General features: G+C 46.2%; 2 protein-coding genes across 4 annotated transcripts in view; one reads left to right on the forward strand and one right to left on the reverse strand.

Moving 5' to 3' along the window:
- Nucleotides 1–20211, forward strand: part of LOC128409430 (gastrula zinc finger protein XlCGF17.1-like) — a 198926-nt gene that overhangs the window by 33537 nt on the left and 145178 nt on the right. The window lies entirely within an intron of this gene.
- LOC128409339 (zinc finger protein 260-like) lies at nt 1474–19485 on the reverse strand. Of its 3 annotated transcripts, XM_053379697.1 has the most exons (7): nt 19310–19369; nt 15324–15622; nt 10098–10557; nt 8156–8282; nt 6980–7050; nt 5210–5336; nt 1474–3298 (listed from the first exon to the last, which is right to left on the reverse strand). In XM_053379697.1, the coding sequence occupies exons 3-7, from the start codon at nt 10413–10415 to the stop codon at nt 1845–1847; spliced, it is 2097 nt and encodes a 698-aa protein (XP_053235672.1). In that variant the 5' UTR covers nt 10416–10557; nt 15324–15622; nt 19310–19369; the 3' UTR covers nt 1474–1844. The 3 variants fall into 3 exon arrangements, with proteins under 3 accessions (XP_053235672.1, XP_053235671.1, XP_053235670.1); XM_053379696.1 differs by lacking the exon at nt 15324–15622 and having other exon boundaries at nt 1474–3295; nt 19310–19485; XM_053379695.1 differs by lacking the exon at nt 15324–15622 and having other exon boundaries at nt 19310–19485.

Here is a 20211-nt window from a genome sequence, read left to right on the forward strand (position 1 = left end):
AATATAAATGTACAAAATTATATTTTAAAAAAAACAAGTGAAACTTTTCATACAATTATAAAAAAAGTAAAGCAATAGAGCAGTTCTAAGCAGAAGCAGACCTGCATAGATTAAACAAAACTGAAAAGGGAGGGGGTCCCAAACAACATACTTTTAACTCTCCAGACGCAACCATGAAGAAGGAATTCCACAATTTAGGGCAAACTACAACTACCACTATTTACGGGACTGCCTCTCCTGGTCTGCCCCGCAGAGGACCTTAAGGTCCATGAATAATCATAGTTTAGAGGTCCCGGGCCCTAAAGAAGTCAGATTATCCTCCACCAGGGCCTTCTCAGTCATGGCTCCGACCTGGTGGACTGCTCTGTCCCAGGAAACCAGGGCCCTGCAGGATTTAACCTCCTTCCACAGGGCCTGTAAGACAGAGCTATTCCACCTGGCTTTCAATTTGAACTTAGCCTGATCTTTTATTCCCATAAACTAAAGTCTTCTCCATAACTAAAGTCTTCAAACTGAGCTATTTCTTAACATGGCCGTTGCATTGATGCCACTTTACGTCCCTTCCAACTCTTCAATTCTATGACTCTATGAACCAGTCGTCCACTGTAAGCCAGCGCTACTCTAAAATAGCAAGGCTTCTTTTGCCAACCGCTCAGGTGGGATGGATCCTGCTTGCATCTGAGCAACAAGCGGTTTCTGCCGAGTGGAATGTCTGTACTCACTGTTTCCATATGTGAATATTTATAGTTACTTATTTAAGGCGGAGGTGGGAGACATTTTTCCAGCCCAAGAGCCACATTTCCTTCTGGGCAAACTTTCAGAGGTGAGAGACCAGTGATGGAAGAAGAAGAAGAAGAGTTTGGATTTGATATCCTGCTTTATCACTACCCGAAGGAGTCTCAAAGCGGCTAACATTCTCCTTTCCCTTCCTCCCCCACAACAAACACTCTGTGAGGTGAGTGGGGCTGAGAGACTTCAGAGAAGTGTGACTGGCCCAAGGTCGCCCAGCAGCTGCATGTGGAGGAGCGGAGACGCGAACCCGGTTCACCAGATTACGAGTCTACTGTTCTTAACCACTACACCACGCTGGCCGTGGCCAGAGGTGAAAGTGGGAAGATCAGGAAATGAACATTTTAGCTTTTATACAGTAGGCTAGTTTCTGCACAAGCCCTGCTCTGCCTTCCATCCAAGCCAAGAGGCAGCATTATCAGAATTCAAAGACACACCCAAGTGTGGCAAAAACACTCAAGGAAGAGTGTGAAACAGGAGCATGTGCTGTGGGAGTTTCACACAGATCGGACAGAGTGCTTTCAGCTCTTGTACCAGAGGTTCCCACTCCTAATTTAAGGGATCTTGGGACAGGCTACATCAAATATAAAACCAAACTAATAACAAAATAATAATAATAAAAAACATTAAAACCGTATAAAACCAATCTCCATAACCTCCTTCCTACAAAAATAAAGAGCCTGAAACTTCTACCTTCTCAGAAAAGCAATGTCACAATGTCATCATGAAGTTATCAGATCAAAATGGCACAGGACAGTATAGGAACCATCTTTGCAACTGCAGATGTCCAGCGGGATCTTTCTCCATGGTAGAGGGGTGGTCACTTGGAAGAATTAGGAAAGTTTATTCTGCCCAGGTGGCCAGAGGAGCCTTTAATCAGAAGATGTCATGGATGAGGTTGGCTCCTGTAGATGCTTGCTCACCATAGTCATCCTCTCATTAGCAATGTTGGGGAGCCAACATACAATTTGTCGGATCGTGAATATTTATACAGTTTCTCTGTATTTCCTCTCAAGGATCGCAGATTTGATTAGACAGATAAGCGCTTAAGTCATTTAGATTCCATATCCGATGTATGGATCCTCTATTTTGAAGGCCTGTTCCGTAACTGAAATTCTTTCCACATTACAGGCCTCGGCAGAATTGACAGCAACCACCCCTTTATGAATTCTTTCGTGTACGTTAAGGTTTGACCTCTGGCTGCAGCTTTTCCCGCACACCGAGCACGTATATGGTTTCTCCCCCGTGTGGATTCTTCGGTGTACATTAAGGCTCGAGCTCTGGCTGAATCGCTTTCCACATTCCGAACATTTATATGGTTTCTCTCCTGTGTGGGTTCTTTGATGGCTTGTAAGGTGTAGTCTCCGGATGAAAGTCTTCCCACACTCTGAGCATATATATGGCCTCACCCCTGTGTGGATTTTCTGATGTTCGGTAAGGCTAGAGTTGTGACTGAAACTCTTCCCACACTCCGAGCACGTGTACGGCTTCTCTCCGGTGTGCACACTTTGATGACGTATGCAGCTTATGTGGTTACGGAAGCTCCTTCCACATTCGGAGCACTTATATGGCTTCATCCCCATGTGGATCTTCTGATGCGAAGTAAAAGAAGTCCTCCAGCTGAAGCTCTTCCCGCACTCCAAGCACTCGTACGGCTTCTCCCCTGTATGGATTCTCTGATGTAACTTAAGGTTCATGCTGTGGTTGAAGCTCTTTCCACACTCTGAGCATTTGTAGGGTTTCTCGCCTGTATGGATGGTGAGGAGATGCCGTGTGAGGCTTTTGCAGTGAGTGAAGCACTTTCCACACTCGGAGCATTTGTGTGGCTTCTCCCCTGTGTGGATTATCTGATGTGAGCTAAGGTGTATCCGCTGCCTGAAGCTCTTTCCGCACTCCAAACATTTGTACGTTTTTTCCTCGGTGTGGATTCTCTGATGCGACCGAAGGTGCGCGCTGCTAACAAAACTCTTCCCACACTTTGAGCAGTCATATGGTCTGTCCCCCGTATGGAGTTTCTGATGTGAAGTAAGATACGCCCTCAGACGGAAGCTCTTTCCACACTCGGAGCAGGTATACGGTTTCACACCAGTGTGGATCGTCAAGTGCCGTGTAAAACTCGTGCTGTGCTGAAAGCTCTGCCCACAGTCCCAGCACTGATATGGCTTCTCTGCTATGTGGACTGTTAGATGTTCACGAACATGTGCACTACAGCTGAAGCTCTTCTCACAGACCGGGCATTTATATGCTTTCTCCTCCATGTGGATTCTCATGTGAGTATTAAGGCCTGATTCACAACTAAAGGTTTCCTCACACACACTGCACTGAATACTTTTCTTCTCTTGGTCTTCGGCTGGGATTTCACACAAGTCGCGACACTGAGAAGCAAAGGAGTTGTCCTTCTCTTCTGGTTCCATTTGCCTTCTCTGAGCTTTCCCGTCTATACAGCCAGCTCCTTCCAAGAACGTGCTGTGCGCTTCGCCCTCAATCTCACTCGCCCATTCAGCACCTGCTATAACAAAGAGAGGAAAGTAGACATAAAGCAGAGTTGCTAATAATGATGATGATGATAATAATAATAATGATAATAATCTTTGTACCCTGCCCACCTGACTAGGTTGCCCCAGCCAGTTTGAGCGGCTTCCAACATATATAGAAACAAAACAAAACATTGGACGGCCTCAGTCCAGTATTATCTAAAGGAGTGTCTCCACCCCCATCGTTCTACCTGGACACTGAGGTCCAGTGTCGAGGGTCTTCTGGTGGTTCCCTCACTGCAAGAAGCCAAGTTACAGGGAACCAGGCAGAGGGCCTTCTCGGTAGTGGCACCCGCCCTGTGGAACGCCCTCCCACCGGATGTCAAAGAGAACAACAACTACCAGACTTTTAAAAGACATCTGAAGGCAGCCCTGTTTAGGAAAGCTTTTAATGTTTGATGCATTACTGTATTTTAATATTTTGTTGGAAGCCGCACAGAGTGGCTGGGCAGAATATAAATAAAAAATTTATTATTAATTATTATTATTATTACACATTGAAAAGCTTCCCTAAACAGAGCTGCCTTCAGATGTCTTCTAAAGGTTATATCATCTCTTTGACATCTGATGGAAGGGCGTTCCACAGGGCCACTACTGAGAAGGCCCTCTGCCTGGTTCCCTGTACCTGGTTCCTTCCCTGAAGGAACAAGATGATCTCGATACATTTCAGTCTGGTTTTAGGCCCAGTGTTGGCTCCGACACAGCCTTGGTTGCCTGAGGAAGAACCTTTCTTGGGACTAAAAGAGGGCTTGAACCCTGTTGGCTTTCCTTGACCCACCAATGACTTTTGAAACCATTGACCGTGGTGTTCTTCTGGAATGGCTCAATAGGGTGTCAGATGGAGGTCCTGTTTCATAATGCTTTCACCCCTACCTGCAGGGTTGCTACCAGGAAATAGCACTAGAGACTGTTGCTTTGCTCCCTGGTTGGGGGCTGCAGGGTCCCACAATGACTCTTTCTGTCTCCTGTGCTGTTTAACACCTTTATGAAACTGTTGGGAGTGGTCATCCGGCATTTTGGAGCATGAAGCCGGTACACAGCTCAATCTTTCAATTCCTTTGGAATTGGGAGAGGCTGTGAAGATGTTGGACAGGTATCTGTGTGGGAAGAATTTACTTCTCGACCACTTGGTTCATCTCCCAGGCAAGGGGAAACAACTGAAACAAAACATGAAGCCAAGGAATAAAAGCGAGTCCAGTATCCAGTTAGTAGTAGTAGTAATAATAATAATTATTATTATTTATACCCTGCCCATCTGGCTGGGCTTCCCCAGCCACTTTGGGTGGCTTCCAACAAAATATTAAAATACAGTAATGCATCAAACATTAAAAGCTTCCCTAAAGAGGGCTGCCTTAAGATGTCTTCCAAAAGTCTGGTAGTTGTTGTTCTCTTTGACATCTGGTGGGAGGGCGTTTCCACAGGGTGGGTGCCACTACTGAGAAGGCCCTCTGCCTGGTTCCCTGTACCCTCACTTCTCGCAGGGAGGGAACCGCCAGAAGGCTCTCGGTGCTGGATCTCAGTGTCCGGGCTGAACGATAGGGGTGGAGATGCTCCTTCAGGTATACAGGACTGAGGCCGTTTAGGGCTTTCAAGGTCAGCGCCAACACTTTGAATTGTGCTTGGAATTGTGCTGGAGGTTTGCAGAACCTCCAGTTAAGCCAAAATCTTCTCTGAGCAGAATTTGAAGGCATGTTACATAGGCGCACAAAGAGCCATAAAACATCAAAACATTCAACATTCTCAAGACTTAAAAAGGTACGTCTGGAGGAATCTCTGACTCCCTCAGAGGGAACCCTAGAAAAGAAGAGGATATCATTCAATAAAAGGACCTCAATCAAAATTTCAACCTTCAGCATCCGCCACACAAGGCAGAGAGGGACCCTTACCGACAGACTCCAGGTTCCTCCAGTTCTCCTCCATGACTTCCCCGTGCAAAGCTCTCTGGGCCGGATCCAGCAGATCCCACTCCTCCTCTGTGAAGCAGACACCCACCTCGTCAAAGCTCATCGGAGCCTAGAATAAGGAAGAGAAGGCAGCTTGTCCGTCTAGGTAATCCAAAAAGGAGGACCCAACAAGAAAGAAAAGGCAACATGTCTGATGGTTCTCCTGGAGCGTGAAAAGCATTCAAATAATAATAATAATAAATAATAAATTTTATTTATATCCTGCCCTCCCCAGCCGAACCCAAGCTCAGAGCGGCTAACAACAGTAAAATGATAAAACATTCTAAAATCATTTCATTATAAAATTAATTCCAATCAAATGGCAACCATTGGGCTAGAAGTTCTGTGAGGATTGCCAAAGGAGGGGGTCAGGCTGTGCCCTGGCCAAAGGCCTGGTGGAACAGCTCTGTCTTGCAGGCCCTGCAGAAAGATGTCAAGTCCCGCAGGGCCCTAGTCTCTTGTGACAGAGCCTTCCACCAGATCGGGGCCACAGCCGAAAAAGCCCTGGCTCTGGTTGAGGCCAGCCTAACCTCCCTGTGGCCCGGGGCCTCCAAGGTGTTTTTGTCTGAAAACCGTAAATTCCTCTGTGGGGCATACCAGGAGAGGCAGTCCCATAGGTACGAGGGTCCTAGGCCGTATAGGGCTTTAAAGGTTAAAGCCAGCACCTTAAACCTGATCCTGTACTCCACCGGGAGCCAGTGCAGCTGGTATATCACCGGGTGAATGTGATCTCGCAGCGAAGACCCCATAAGGAGTCTCGCCATGGCATTCTGCACCCGCTGGAGTTTCTAGGTCAGTCTCAAGGGCAGCCCCACGTAGAGCGGGTTACAATAATCCAGTCTGGAGGTGACCATCGCGTGGATCACAGTGGCTAGGTCAGGGCGAGAGAGGTAAGGAGCCAACTGCTTAGCTTGGCGGAGATGAAAAAATTCCGCCTTTGTTATAGCTGCAATCTGCGCCTCCATGGAAAGGGAGGTGTCGAAGATTACACCCAAACTCTTAACGGACGGCGCTGGCACTAATTGCACCCCTGCAAGAGATGGGAGTTGCTCCCCCAATCCCATATCGTCTCGACCCAGCCAAAGGATCTCTGTCTTCAAAGGATTTAACTTCAACCGGCTCCCACGTAACCATCCAGCCACAGCTTCCAAACATCTGATCAGTGTGTCTGGGGCCAAGTCAGGATGGCCATCCATCAACAGATAGACTTGGGTGTCATCAAAGCACAGCTAGCTAACAATATTGGTTAGAACAGCGGCCAAACAGATGCCCAATGTAAAAAGCAGAGAAGCAAGGAGGACCCAAGAGCAACAGGAGCAGCAACACTCTTCCCTCCCGGCAATTGGGATTATTCAGAGGCATCTGAATTGCTCGGACCATGAAGGCAGAGCAAAAGTATTGTGGCTGGAGGCCAAGGAGAGCCTTCTCCCTCCATGAGTTTGTCTAACCCCCTTTTAAAGTTGGCGGCCATCACGGCTACTCGTTGGAGCGAATCCCGTAACTCAGGCATAGGCAAACTCGGCCCTCCAGATGTTTTGGGACTACAAACCCCATCATCCCTAACTAACAGGACCAGTGGTCAGGGATGATGGGAACTGTAGTCCCAAAACATCTGGAGGGCTAAGTTTGCCTACGCCTGCTGTAACTATATGCTGTGTGGCTACGCACTTTCTTTCGCCACTTTGGGAATTCCCAGCATTGAGCTTTTATTACCTTATTTGACTGGACAGCAGCTCCTTTCCCTCCACCAACCGCGGGAGAAATTGCCAGGGTTGTGCCACTTCCTGGGGGGGAGAAAAGGAGACGTGGAGATGCTTAATCCTGTTATCTTCTTGCCAATTATTTGTTATTGAATTTCACATTTGAAAAAACAAATTCCACAGCGCGGGTGCCACTACCGAGAAGGCCCTCTGCCTGGTTCCCTGTAACTTGGCTTCTCGCAGTGAGGGAACTGCCAGAAGGCCCTCAGCGCTGGACCTCAGTGTCCAGGTAGAACGATGCGGGTGGAGACACTCCTTCAGATATACTGGACTGAGGCCGTTTAGGGCTTTAAAGGTCAGCACCAACACTTTGAACTGTGCTCGAAAACAACTCTCAATTATTATTGAGAGGGGGATAAAACTTTTTCTATATCCACTTAATGCTGTGCATAATTCCATAAACTTCTGTTGCATCACCTCTCACTCGCCTTTCCTGTAAACGCTGCAACCTTTCCTCCCAGGGGACTTGATCCATCCCCTTGATCTACCTCGTGGGGCTAAAATGGGGAGAATCATCTACACCACCTCAAGCTCCTTGGGCGAAAGGTGAGATAGAAATGCGATAATCAATAATCAGTATGTCAGGCGTGGAGAGTGCTCCCCTCCCTTCAGCAACTTCACAGACAAGAATTAACAAGCAGTTTATATTTTATGGTCTTTTTTATTCAGTCATCTGGTTGCAAGCAAAAATCCACATCCCTCCACAAGGAGAGCAGTTGGCTACTCTAAATCCTCTCCCTTCTGTCCCCAGAAACATCCTCCTCTCTGCATCCTTTGTTCTCTAATACAGACGGAACCTCCTCGTTCTTGGGGAGGGAGGGTCCCCCACATTCTCTAATGACGTCTCTGCTGGCTGCTCCCTCCCTTTTTTTTCTCTTGCCAGTATCTCATAACTAGGCAACTCCTGTCTAAGCTGTTCAGTGTCTGTATCTCTCTCTGCTCCTGAAATCACTAGAAGCAGGAGGAGCAAATCTTCCCCCTCCTCCTCCTCCTCTTCAAAGAGGATCTGATCTGCCTGAGAATGCATACCCTAATCCTCTGATTCAGACCATTCCCTGACACAGTAGAATGAAAGCAACCGAGGCGGAAGAGAAGGCCAAGTTGAGCTGGGCCCCGTCATGGTCCTTACCCAGCAAGGTGGCACCTTCACTGCCCTCCTGCACGATCCACCTGTAAGGTGGCCTCAGTGTTGTGGCCGAAGGGGCTGCCTCTGTCTCTGCCAAGTTGGTAGCTGGGTCTGCCACCATTTCTTCCACCTGAAACGGAATCATAAGGATCCCAGACGAGGGACAGAGTGAGGGATTAGGAAACGGTTTATGTGAAGGCCATCGCTGTCTGGCCTGTGAATTACCGTATTTTTCGCTCTGTAAGACGCACCAGACCACAAGACACACCTAGTTTTTGGAGGAGGAAAACAAGAAACAAAAATATTCTGAATCTCAGAAGCCAGAACAGCAAGAGGGATCGCTGCGCAGCGAAAGCAGCAATCCCTCCTCTTGTTCTGGCTTCTGGGATAGCTGCACAGCCTGCATTCGCTCCATAAGACACACACACATTTCCCCTTACTTTTTAGGAGGGAAAAAGTGAGTCTTATGGAGCAAAAAATACGGTAACCCACAGTACTAAGACAGCCTCTCCTCTCATTTTTAAAAATGGTTTTAAAAATGCCCGCAGGTCTCAGTGTGGTTCACAACATAAAAACACAAAATTCATAATAAAAACAAGAACAACCCAATAATCTCCCCAACAAAATTTTTTAAGAGCATTGGCTGTCAATCAGCCAAAGGCCTCGTTAAAAAGAGGAATGTTTTTGCCTGGTGCCTAAAAGTGCATCATGATATATTGGTGATACAGGTGAAACTCAAAAATTTAGAATATCGTGGAAAAGTTCATTTATTTCAGTAATTCAACTTACAGCTGATGAAAACCCCAAATTAACAATCTCAGAAAATTAGAATAATAAATGAAATCAGCAAAACAAGGACTGCAAATAGAGCAATATTGGACCTCTGAGAAGTAGAAGCATGCATATGTACTCAGTACTTGGTTTGGGCCCCTTTTGCATCAATTACTACCTCTGAACTAGACTGAGAGACCATTGAAAGGCTCAGGAACTCATTGCAGGTGTTATGGATTGAATAGCTACTGCACCTTTCCACAATATTCTAATCTTCTGAGATTGTTAATTTGGGGTTTTCATCAGCTGTATGCTATAATCATCACAATTATAACAAATAAAGGCTTGACGTATCTCGCTTTGCATGTCATGAGTCTATCTCATATATTAGTTTCACCTTTTAAGTTGAATTACTGAAATAAATGAACTTTTCCACGATATTCTAATTTTTCGAGTTTCACCTGTATATCGCCAGCTAAACACCATGATGTAACACAGATGTATCACAATGTCTGAAATAAGGATGGAGCTATGTAGAGACTTCAGCTGGCTTCAACTTTCCCCCACGTCATGGTTTTTGCATAGCACACATACACACACACACATCGTGAATGTCGTGATGTATTGCCAGGTCAAAAAACCAGTTTTGGGTGATATATCGCTGTATCGCCCATATTGCGTATTTAGCAGATTAATTGCACTGCGAAAAGCGTGCTGGGGAGACCGCATGTTCAGGAAACAATGAAGAAACGCAAAAATATATTTTGCTTGGGTTTAATAACAAAAACTCCTCTTACATTAAATCTATTAAGTATGACCCATTCACCAGGGTAGTGAGAGAGGTACACACTGCTCTTTATATACTATACCCAATTGCTGACACAGCTTAATTCACACAACTTAACAGCACCTGCTATACTGCTTCACAGCTGTAAAACTAGGTCATGATGTTTACTCTGTCCTTTAAAGAGATACACATCTTGTGAAACAATAATGAACCTTAATATTAAGAAACCATTCAACAGCCCAGCCCTATGAAGAGCTGGAAAGGACTGCCTGCCTGAAACCACTGCCTGCCAGCGTCGACAATACTAGGCTAGACACATCAGTGAACTGACCAGCCTAAGGCATTCCTGTGTTTTCTTTGTACTACTAGGATGAAACACACTCTTACCTGTTTCTGCTTCTTCCCCTCTGCCTGGCTCAGGAGGAAGCCTTCGGCCAGGGCCACCGCCTGGGAGCTGGTCTCCGCTCCACACTCCCTGACCCAGTTCTCCATCTCCGGGGGGAGGACAGCCAGGAACTGCTCCAGGATCACCAAGTCCAGCATCTGGGCCTTGGTGAGCCTTTCCGGCTTCAGCCACTGGCGGCAGAGACTGTGGAGTTGGCTGCAAACCTCTCGGGGTCCCTCGGCCTCTTGGTAGCCAAACTCCCTGAAGCGCTGACACTCAGCGCCTGAGCTGGTGTTGTCATTGCCCGGAATCTTCTGCATGGTTCTTTCCCAGAATCCTCGACGGTTCCTGATCTTGTGCCCCCTTCGTGTTTCAGGACTTCCCTTTAATCCGTGCTCTGCATCTGGTTCCAAAATGGCCAAAGGCAAACAGCTGGGATGTGCACTTTTGAAAGCCAAGAAGCTGTAAAAGGTGGGAGTGGGATTAGAGAGAGGTAAAGCAGTGGTTCCCAAACCTTTTCGGGCTCCCACCCTCTTGGTTCCAATTACAAAGCCTCAACCTCGCCATCCAGCGCCGAGGGCCTTCTGGTGGTTCCCTCACTGTGAAAAGCAAAGCTACAGAGAACTAGGCACAGGGCTTTCTCGGTAGTGGCACCTGCCCTGTGGAACGCTCTCCCATCAGATGTCAAAGAGATAAACAACTACAGTCCTACCTTGGGTTACAGCCGCTTCAGGTTGCGTTTTTTCGGGTTGCGGAACACTGAAAACTGGAACGGGTTACTTCCGGGTTTCGGCGGTCTTGCATGCGCAGAACCGCCGGATCGCAACCCGTGCGTGCGCAGACGCACGTGAGTTTGCTGGAAATCATTTAAGGTGTATAATGTTCTCTTAAATAGGGCTATGTTTGAAACTTGTCATTGAGGTTTTTATACCTTTTTTGTAAACTCAAGGAGTTTGTTTGATATCACTTAAAATCATTTAAGGTTTATAATTTCTTTATTTCCTTCTGAGGAAACTGATTAGTTCAGTGAAATGAGTTTTGTAGCCGGCATCTCATTTGTTTAATTCTAGGTTAATTTTTCCTTAAATTTTTTGATTTTTGTTATTTAATTCAATTCTATAGATTTACTTCTCGTTTCAGGGATTTTCACGGCAATTCTTTTGTTTTGTGTAATTTCTTGGTTCCGTGACTGTCTTTTTTTCACTGAGTCCAAACCAAAGGCCAGGCAGAACAGCTCTGTCTTGCAGGCCCTACAGAAAGATTTCAAGTCCTGCAGGGCCCTAGTCTCTTGTGACAGAGCGTTCCACCAAGTCGGGGCCAGTACCGAAAAGGCCCTGGCCCTAGTTGAGACCAGTCTAACCACCTTGTGACCTGGGACCTCCAAAATGTTGTCATTTGTGGACCTTAAGGTCCTCTGCAGAGCATACCAGGAGAGGCGGTCCCGTGGGTACGTGGGTCCTGGGCCGCATACCTTATACCTCCAGTGTCCCCTTTCTTCTTAGTGCCCCCCCAGGTGGCACTATTGCCCACCAGGGGGACAGTCCACCTACCTTGGGAACCACTGGTGTAAAAGGTTGGGGGTTTCAGACTAACTTGCTCCATTGCCTTTTGCTTACCTGTTTTTCTTAAGGATGCCGTTTACATCAGCACAGAGTTAATGCATTTGTTTAATAAAATCAATATGTATTGTGATTTTAAGAAAACCACCCTACCCCACGGGCATAAAAATAGTTGAGAACTGTCAGGTACCATAACTCTATGCAACCATCTTGATTCAGTACAGCTCAAGGCTATTTTTCTTTTCTTTACAAAAAAGGGGGGGCAGTTATTTTAATTTAGACCTTGGAACCCTTTGCAATTATATACTAAGCATCCCTCTCCCCTTGGTATATTATATTATTGATTCAGAAAATTGCATAGCTGAATCTTATGTTTCTTTATTTGCCATGGTGACAACTGACATAATTTTTAAAAAAATAAAAACAACTACTATTTCTTTCATTTCTTTTTTCTGCAACTGGTTTGTTGGCAATAAAAATAAATGAAAACATATACGAGGGGAACCCCTCTACGTGGTTTTCAGAAATATAAAAATCATGATTTAAATCTCTAGTCAGTAAGACTTGATTTAAATCATATTTTTACATTCTTGCTGGTATAATCTTAATATTAGAAATACATAGACCGATAATTATGAAATTATTGTGATGTTTAATAAGTAAACTGTTTATATTTGGACTTTTCTGCTGTACTTTACTCGAAGGAGAAAAAGAGTCATTTCCTTAATAACAATTTAAACAATTTATTAAACTGAAACAATAACATTATAGCATATGTATCCATGTTTGTTAACTGAGGTGGTTAAACAATTTTTTTTAAAAAAAACCAACAACCTTAGACTGAGTTTTAGCACACATGAAAAACTTAAACAAATCCTTATTTCCTGATGAATAGTCTTTGGAATATAATGTAACTTATATTCTATGATTTGAATATGATTTTTTTTTAAAGAATCAGATTTTTAACATTTTAATTGTATTTTTAAAATAAAATGCTTTTGGAGGAAAAATCATTCTAAAGATAGTTAAATAGAAAACTATCTTTAGAATGATTTTTCCTCCAAAAGCATTTTATTTTAAAAATACAATTAAAATTTTAAAAATCTGATTTTTTTAAAAAAAACCACATTGATTTTTATTCACCCTGAAATAAAGCATTAAAATTATGAACAGAAAATTAAAATAAAGTACAGTCAGTAAGCATTTTTCACATGCTCAGTTGATGTGCGACCAGGATCGTTTTGTACCCAGAAGGGGGCAGAATGGGGATGGAAAACAGTGGGCTTTGGTGCGCTCTGCTGATGCGCACAGGAGCCAAGAATGTAACACCCCCCCCAAAAAAATAGGTGCCTGACTGTATTTAGAACATATTCAGAAAATTAAAATCAACAGTAGCTAACAAGAGATCAAGCACATGTAACTTCTATGGGTTTGGGGAGGGCTTGCCTAAACGAAAAATGTTTTAATCAGGCACTGGAAAGCGTGCAGATAACTGATGTCAACAGTCAGGGAGCTCCAAAGTCTGGGTGTTGCCACACTAAAACAGCAGCTCCACAGCGACCTGGAGAAAGTAAGGATGCCGCAAAGCGCCAGGAGAAAGTGCAGAACGAGTAATACGTGGGCACAGTGCCAGTCCCACAGATTGGAGCTGTTAAGGGGAGGGAACGCATGTGTTTCAAAAGGTGTTTCCCTCCTGAATATTTTGTTATATTCATTCATTTTTTATCTATAAAAGGTAAAGGGACCCCCTGACCGTTAGGTCCAGTCGCGGACGACTCTGGGGTTGTGGCGCTCATCTCGCTTTATTGGCCGAGGGAGCCGGCATACATGTGGCCAGCATGACGAAGCCGCTTCTGGCGAACCAGAGCAGCACACGGAAACGCTGTTTACCTTCCCGCCGATGCGGTACCTATTTATCTACTTGAACTGGCGTGCTTTCGAACTGCTAGGTTGGAAGGAACTGGGACAGAGCAACGGGAGCTCACCCCGTCGTGGGATTTGAACCACTGACCTTCTGATCGGCGAGTCCTAGGCTCTGTGGTTTAACCCACAGCGCCACTCACGTCCCCCTTTTTTATTTATAAAAATATTTATATGCCATCCATGTTGTAAAAGAAAAGATCAAAGAGGTTTAGAGCAACGAAACATAAAACCGTACAATAAAAACCATAGAAATAAAAATAAAAAACAGGCATCAATTAACTATGGGTTCTTAACTGCATGCATTGTGAGATTTCTGATGCAATTCCCGAAGGTTCTTGGTTTCAGAGTTTTGCAACTTGTCTAATAAGGAGTTATCAAAGAGAAAGACAAACAGAAAAAGTGGGATGCACACATGCGCGCGCGCACACATATTTTGGCATCGCAGGGGGTTGGACTGGATGACCCTCAGAGTCCTACCCCCACTCTACAATTCTATGGTCCTGTGAAATGAATATCCATTCAACATCATCATCATCGTCATCATCATAAATTTTTATTTGTTCCCTGCCCTCCCCGGCCGGAGCCGGGCTCAAGGCGGCTAACATCATAAAACTAACACAGTATAGAAAAAACATAAGAACATAGAAACAGGCAATCAATTAATTAAAATGCATCTTAAAATTAGTTCAGAGCAAATTAAAATCTGGACAGATGGCAGTCCACAGGTAAAATTAAGAGTGGTTAATATTCTCCAGGGCCAAATGTTACCACTGGTCTTATAAAGGACCTGTGAGTGGCACAGGAAGCCTCTTTAATGCTTGTTCTTATACAGAAAGAGAAAGGGCCTGCTTGTATTTAGAACATATTCAGAAAATTAAAATAAACAGTAGCTAACAAGAGCTAAAGCACATGTAACTTCTATGTGTTTGGCCTGGTGGAACAGCTCCGTCTTGCAGGCCCTGTGGAAAGATGTCAAATCCCGCAGGGCCCTGGTCTCTTGTGGGAGAACGTTCCACCAGGCTGGGGCCACGGCCAAAAAGGCCCTGGCTTTGGTCAAGGTCAGTCTAATCTCCCTGGGGCCTGGGATCTTCATATATCACTTTAATGTGAAAACAGGCTTCCAAGCGGTTTGTGAAACACAGACATTTAAGATGCAAGCTTATCCATGAGCAAAATACACAATAAGACAATAGGATTGAAGTATTAAAGTACTGAGACATCCATAACTAAACAGCAGAGCGTTTGTGACCCACTCCCTCCCACTGTACCCCAAGATAGTTCAGCTGGGAGCATATGAGACTCTCCATTTCAGGGTCCGCCCACTTTGGGCAAACGATTCCTGCGTTTCAGTGGGGTTGGACTAGATGACCGCCAGGGGTCCCTTCCTTACAACTCTACGATTCTGATCTATGACCTCTTTCCTCTTGGTGTCTGCAGCCCTGCACAAAAATCCCTTGGGAGTCCACTGATGCCGAACCCCCATTTTATTCATTCATTGCATTTAGATCTCATTCCCCCCCTTGGCACACAGGGTACCCCCAAAACTGCATCATGCCGTGGGGTGGGGGAGACACGGCCTGGAAAAAAATCCTTTCTCCCCACCTTAGGGCCTGGGTGAGAATTCTGCCTTGCAAATAGGGGAGTTCAGCCCCCACCGGACAAACAACACCACCCCCCTGCGCGTGCAATGGACCCCAAATGTCCTTGCATCTCTCTTTCTTTCTATCCATCCATCCATCCACTTACCTGCGCGGAGGATGGGAAGCAGGGACCAGCCGCGGAAACCTCCGCGCGGAAAAAGAGGACCTTCGGCCAATGGGGAAAAGGCGCCCCTTTGCGCGCGTCAGCAGTTGCTAGGCAGGGCGGGGGTTTCGCGCGGAAAAGGAAGGAGGTTTTTGCAGGAAATGGGAGGGGAGAGCCACGTGTCAGTCTTTCTTGCACCCCGTGGGCTGGTGGGAGTTGTAGTCTCGATACATCTGGCGGGGGGGGAGGAGGGGGGGGTGGAACGCCAGGCTGGCAAAGCGTCCTGCGTTCAGGAGCTGCGCCTTGGAGACGAATGAAACCCCATTTAAGGCTTGGAGCCTAATTTCTGCGCCCCCCCCCGCCACAACTGCATCCTTGCAGGGACCCCTCCTCCGTGGGATCCTCCCTCTTAGAGCACAAAGGGGTCAGTGCTTCCCCCGCCCCCGCATGAATGCGGTGGGGGCAGGCTGGAATGGGAAGAAGGGGTGGGTGGTTAAAAAACAACAACCAGTCATTTATTGCATTAATATTAACCCCCCTCCAATGAGCTCCAGGTGGCATGCCTAATTATCTCCCCTGCCCATCCATTGTAGCCCCACAGCAACCCTGTGGGGTAGGCTAGGCTGTGAGATCGGTCCTGTTCCCCAAGCTCACCCAGGGAGCTTTCTGCCCAAGTGGGGATGTGAGCCCTTGTCTCTCCCAGGTCCTAATACAGGGGTTCTCAAACTCCGCCCCCCCCCCGGGGCCACCCTTTTCAGAAAAAAAACTTGCTTGCGCCACACCGAATTTGTTTTTATTGATAAGAAACGCGTCGGAAAACAACAAAGAAACGACTCCTAGAATGTGAAAATCTGTCCATATTCTGCAAATAACAAAAACCCCATTTTGATACTATACTATGGTTACCAGATTTTTTTCAATGAATCCGGGGACACTTTTTTTTTTGAAGCTGAGTAGCAACACGGAGTCACTAGTGGGGATTGTGAGGCAAAAGACCCTGGGCCCAAGCACACATGCATTTTGTATAAAGGTGCAAAGTCCTTCTTTCGCACGCTGTAAACATAAATGCGCAGAGTTTTTAAAAAACTGGGCAACGGCACGCCACCCACCCACGACTCCCGAGCCTCCCCCGATCAGTCAAAACAAAGGGGGAAGGGGGCAGGAGATCACATGGGACACATCATTTGGGCACAAGACACATCATATGGGGAATTCCGGCGAGGAAAAATGGCGGGCACCATGGCAGCGGGCAGCTCCTGAAGCTGGCCAGAGCCAACTGCGCTACCAGGCTGGCTGAGGCTGCCGCTGCCACATTTGTCCAGGGACAGATTTGCAAATCCGGGGACTGTCCCCAGGAACTGGGGACGTCTGGTAACCCTCTACTACACTACACTGAGGTGCTTAAATGTCTCTTTGATTGTCCCTGAACCTTCCTGCCACACCAGGGTGGCGTGCCACAGTCTTTTGAGGGCCACTGCCCTAGTCTGGTACTCCAACCACTGTACCACAATGGCTCCCTAGGGACAGGGGACAGGAATAGGTTTGGGGGGATTCAGCAAGGAAGGAGACGTAACAAGAAGATCAGGCCAAAGGCCCATTTAGTTTGGCACCCTGTTCTCATAGTGAGCAACCTCGTGGGAAACCTGCGAGTGAGAGCAACTCTCCCCTCCTGCAGTTTCTAGCGACTGCCACTCAGGCACGCGGCTTCAGTTTATTTTGCTTCTTGAGACTTTAGCTTCAGGAGGCAGGAAGGAACTTCAGTTTACCCACAGGAGAACCACAGGAGGGGGAAAGTTGCTCCTGTGCTCAGGTCCTGAAGTGGATGGTGTAATAATATATTATAATAATAATAAGTTATTATTTATACCCCGCCCATCTGGCTGAGTTTCCCCAGCCACTCTGGGCGGCTCCCAATCAAGTGTTAAAAACAATACAGCATTAACTATTAAAAACTTCCCTAAACAGGGCTGCCTTCAGATGTCTTTTAAAAATAGGATAGCTGCTTATTTCCTTGACATCTGATGGGAGGGCGTTCCACAGGGTGGGTGCCACTACCGAGAAGGCCCTCTACCTGGTTCCCTGTAACCTCACTTCTCACAATGAGGGAACCACCAGAAGGACCTCGCGGCTGGATCTCAGTGTCCGGGCTGAATGATGGGGGTGGAGACGCTCCTTCAGGTACATGGGACCAAGGCCGTTTATAATAGATTGACCATTAGCCTGATCTAGCATGCGCTTCTTATGCTCAGGTATTCAAACAGAACAGAACAGAAAAAGACGGTGCCCATTAACCCAGAGAGAGCAATAAATATGAATAAGGACATAGGAAGAAGACATTGAACCGCCTAGGCCAGCATCCTTTTCCCCACAGTGTCCAACCCCTGAAAAGGACTCTGAGCCCTGGAAGAAATAAAATGCTTTTGCAGAGATTCCTGCATTGTAGCGGGTTGGGCTAGATGACCCCTGGCGTCCCTTCCAACTCTGCAATTCTATGAAAACAAACTCCCCCCACAATGTACCACTGTAGCTGATTTGAAAGAGGACTTTGCGTGTGTGCGCCATAGCTGTCAACTTTTCCCTTTTCTTGCGAGGAATCCTGTTCGGAATAAGGGAATTTCCCTTAAAAAAAGGGAAACATTGACAGCTATGGTGTGTGCTCTCCGTTCTAATTTTTGGAGCACAAGAAAAGCATTGCTGGATCAGGCCAAGGTCCCCTCTGGTCCAGCATCCTGTCTCACAGTTAGCTGCCCAAATACCCCAGTAATAAGATCATTAAGTTCCCAGATGATACAACGGTGGTTGGTTTAATCACGGCTGGAGAGGGGGAGGCGGCCTATAGGAAGGAAGAGCAGTTGAGGGAGCAGTGCAGGAAAAACAACTTACTCCTTAACTTAAAGAAAACAAGAAAGATTACTGTGGACTTTAGGAAATGTCAATTGAATATTCAGTCACTCATTATTGAGGGGAAGTGTGTGGAACAAGCCTCGGTGTTTCGATTTCTGGGAATGGAGTTGAGAGAGGACCTAACCTGGGGAGAAAACAGCAAAGACCTGATGAAGAGAGCACAGCAGAGGTTATATTTTCTGAGAATCCTCCGGAAAAACAATCTCTCAAAGGATCTGTTAATGGCATTTTACCATTGTACTGTGGAGAGTGCATTAACTTATGGTCTGTGGTTTGGGAGCTGCAGGGTCAGGGGGAAAACAATGCTGTCCTGGGTTGTGAAGACTGCGGAGAGAATAATTGGGTGCACTCTTCCCACCTTGGATCAAATCTATGCTGTCAGGTGCCATAAGAAAGCTGCAGAGATAGCGCAGGATAGTGCCCACCCCGGAAATGATCTCTTTCAGCTGTTGCCTTCTGGAAGAAGGTACAGGGCTATAAAGACTAGGACTAGCCGCCTGAGAAACAGTTTCTATCCAAATGCAATTTTGGTTTTAAATGCATTGTAAGGTAGTCTCTATATATTGTATTTAATTATGGGTTATCAGTGTTTTTAGGGGGCTAACCAGGCTGGGATAGCTGGCTTGTTGGTTTTGAATGTCTGATGTAGATTTTTTCAATTTCGTTGTTCTGTATGGGACAATAAAGATGATCATATCATATCTCAGCTGTCCCAAGGAAACGCACCAGCAGGATCCGAGCGCAAGAGCGACTCTCCCTTCCCACGCTGGTTTCCAGCATTGCTGGCTGCCTCCAGTTGTGGGGCCAGAGCAACGTGGTGGCTAGCAGCCGTTTATCCTTTAGCAGCCTTTGACAGCCTTAACTTCCATGAATTCTTGGGCTGCATAACCCTTTTTGGGTCCTTTCCAACTCTAAAATTCAACGATCCAGATCTATGGATTGGTCCCGTCCTCTTTCAAAGACACACACACGCAGCCAGGCCTGACTTGCAGGGGTATCTCACAATGCAAAACAATGCAAGCCCCACATGGGAGACAGGAGCCCCCCACCCCCACCCAAATCACCCCATTGACATTTTTGGGCACCTTGAATTCTGGCCTCCTTCCTGCAGCTCCTCCTCGCCGAGCAAAACTCTGGCGGCGGCTGGTTTTGCAAAGGGCATTCTCACGATGGAGCATAGAGATAAGCCTCAAAAGCAGGAACAAAAACACACACACAACAACAACACACCTCCCACATACGCACAGGGCAAACACTTCCGGTACTCATTCCTCTAAAAGGAGCTTGGGGGAAGAGGAGAGAAAGGTGGCTCTGAAACTTCCTCTTCGCAGCTCTATGGCCTCGTTCGAAAGGGAACCTGAAGTGTCCGTTGCGGGCGTTTTAGAGGGGTGCACAATGATGAGAAAAGAGCTTTGCAGGGACATTTTACGGAGAAACTGGATAGAGATTTCTGCCTTGGCTAAGTGGCTGGAATCATCTCAGGCATGAGACTGTGTGGGAAGGAAGGGAAACATGTTGTGGTTCAGAAGAGACTACAGAAGTCTCCACCAGGAGCTTCTCTCTTCCACGTGCTTCTATGATTCCATGGCTTGTACATTGTGTGAGTTCGATTGCTGCTGCCTTCCCATCTTCCAAAATTTATGTATTGATTTACTCAGAAAAAAGGGGACACTTTTAACTGGATATTGGTTAGCTCAAATGAACAGGTTCTTTAGAAGTCTGCATCACCACATCTTTCAAAAAGCCCTGTCTGTGAGATATAAAGCAGTGATCTGCAACCCAGGATGCCTGAGTTCTGCCCTAAGATTCATTATTTCATAACGCTTCCAAATTTACAGGTGAAACTCAAAAAATTAGACTATCGTGGAGAAGTTCATTTATTCCAGTAATTCAACTTAAAAGGTGAAACTAATGTATGAGATAGACTCATGACATGCAAAGCGAGATATGTCAAGCCTTTATTTGTTATCATTGTGATGATTATGGC

This window comes from Podarcis raffonei, chromosome 2 (assembly GCF_027172205.1).
Source record: "Podarcis raffonei isolate rPodRaf1 chromosome 2, rPodRaf1.pri, whole genome shotgun sequence".
NCBI lineage: Eukaryota > Metazoa > Chordata > Lepidosauria > Squamata > Lacertidae > Podarcis > Podarcis raffonei.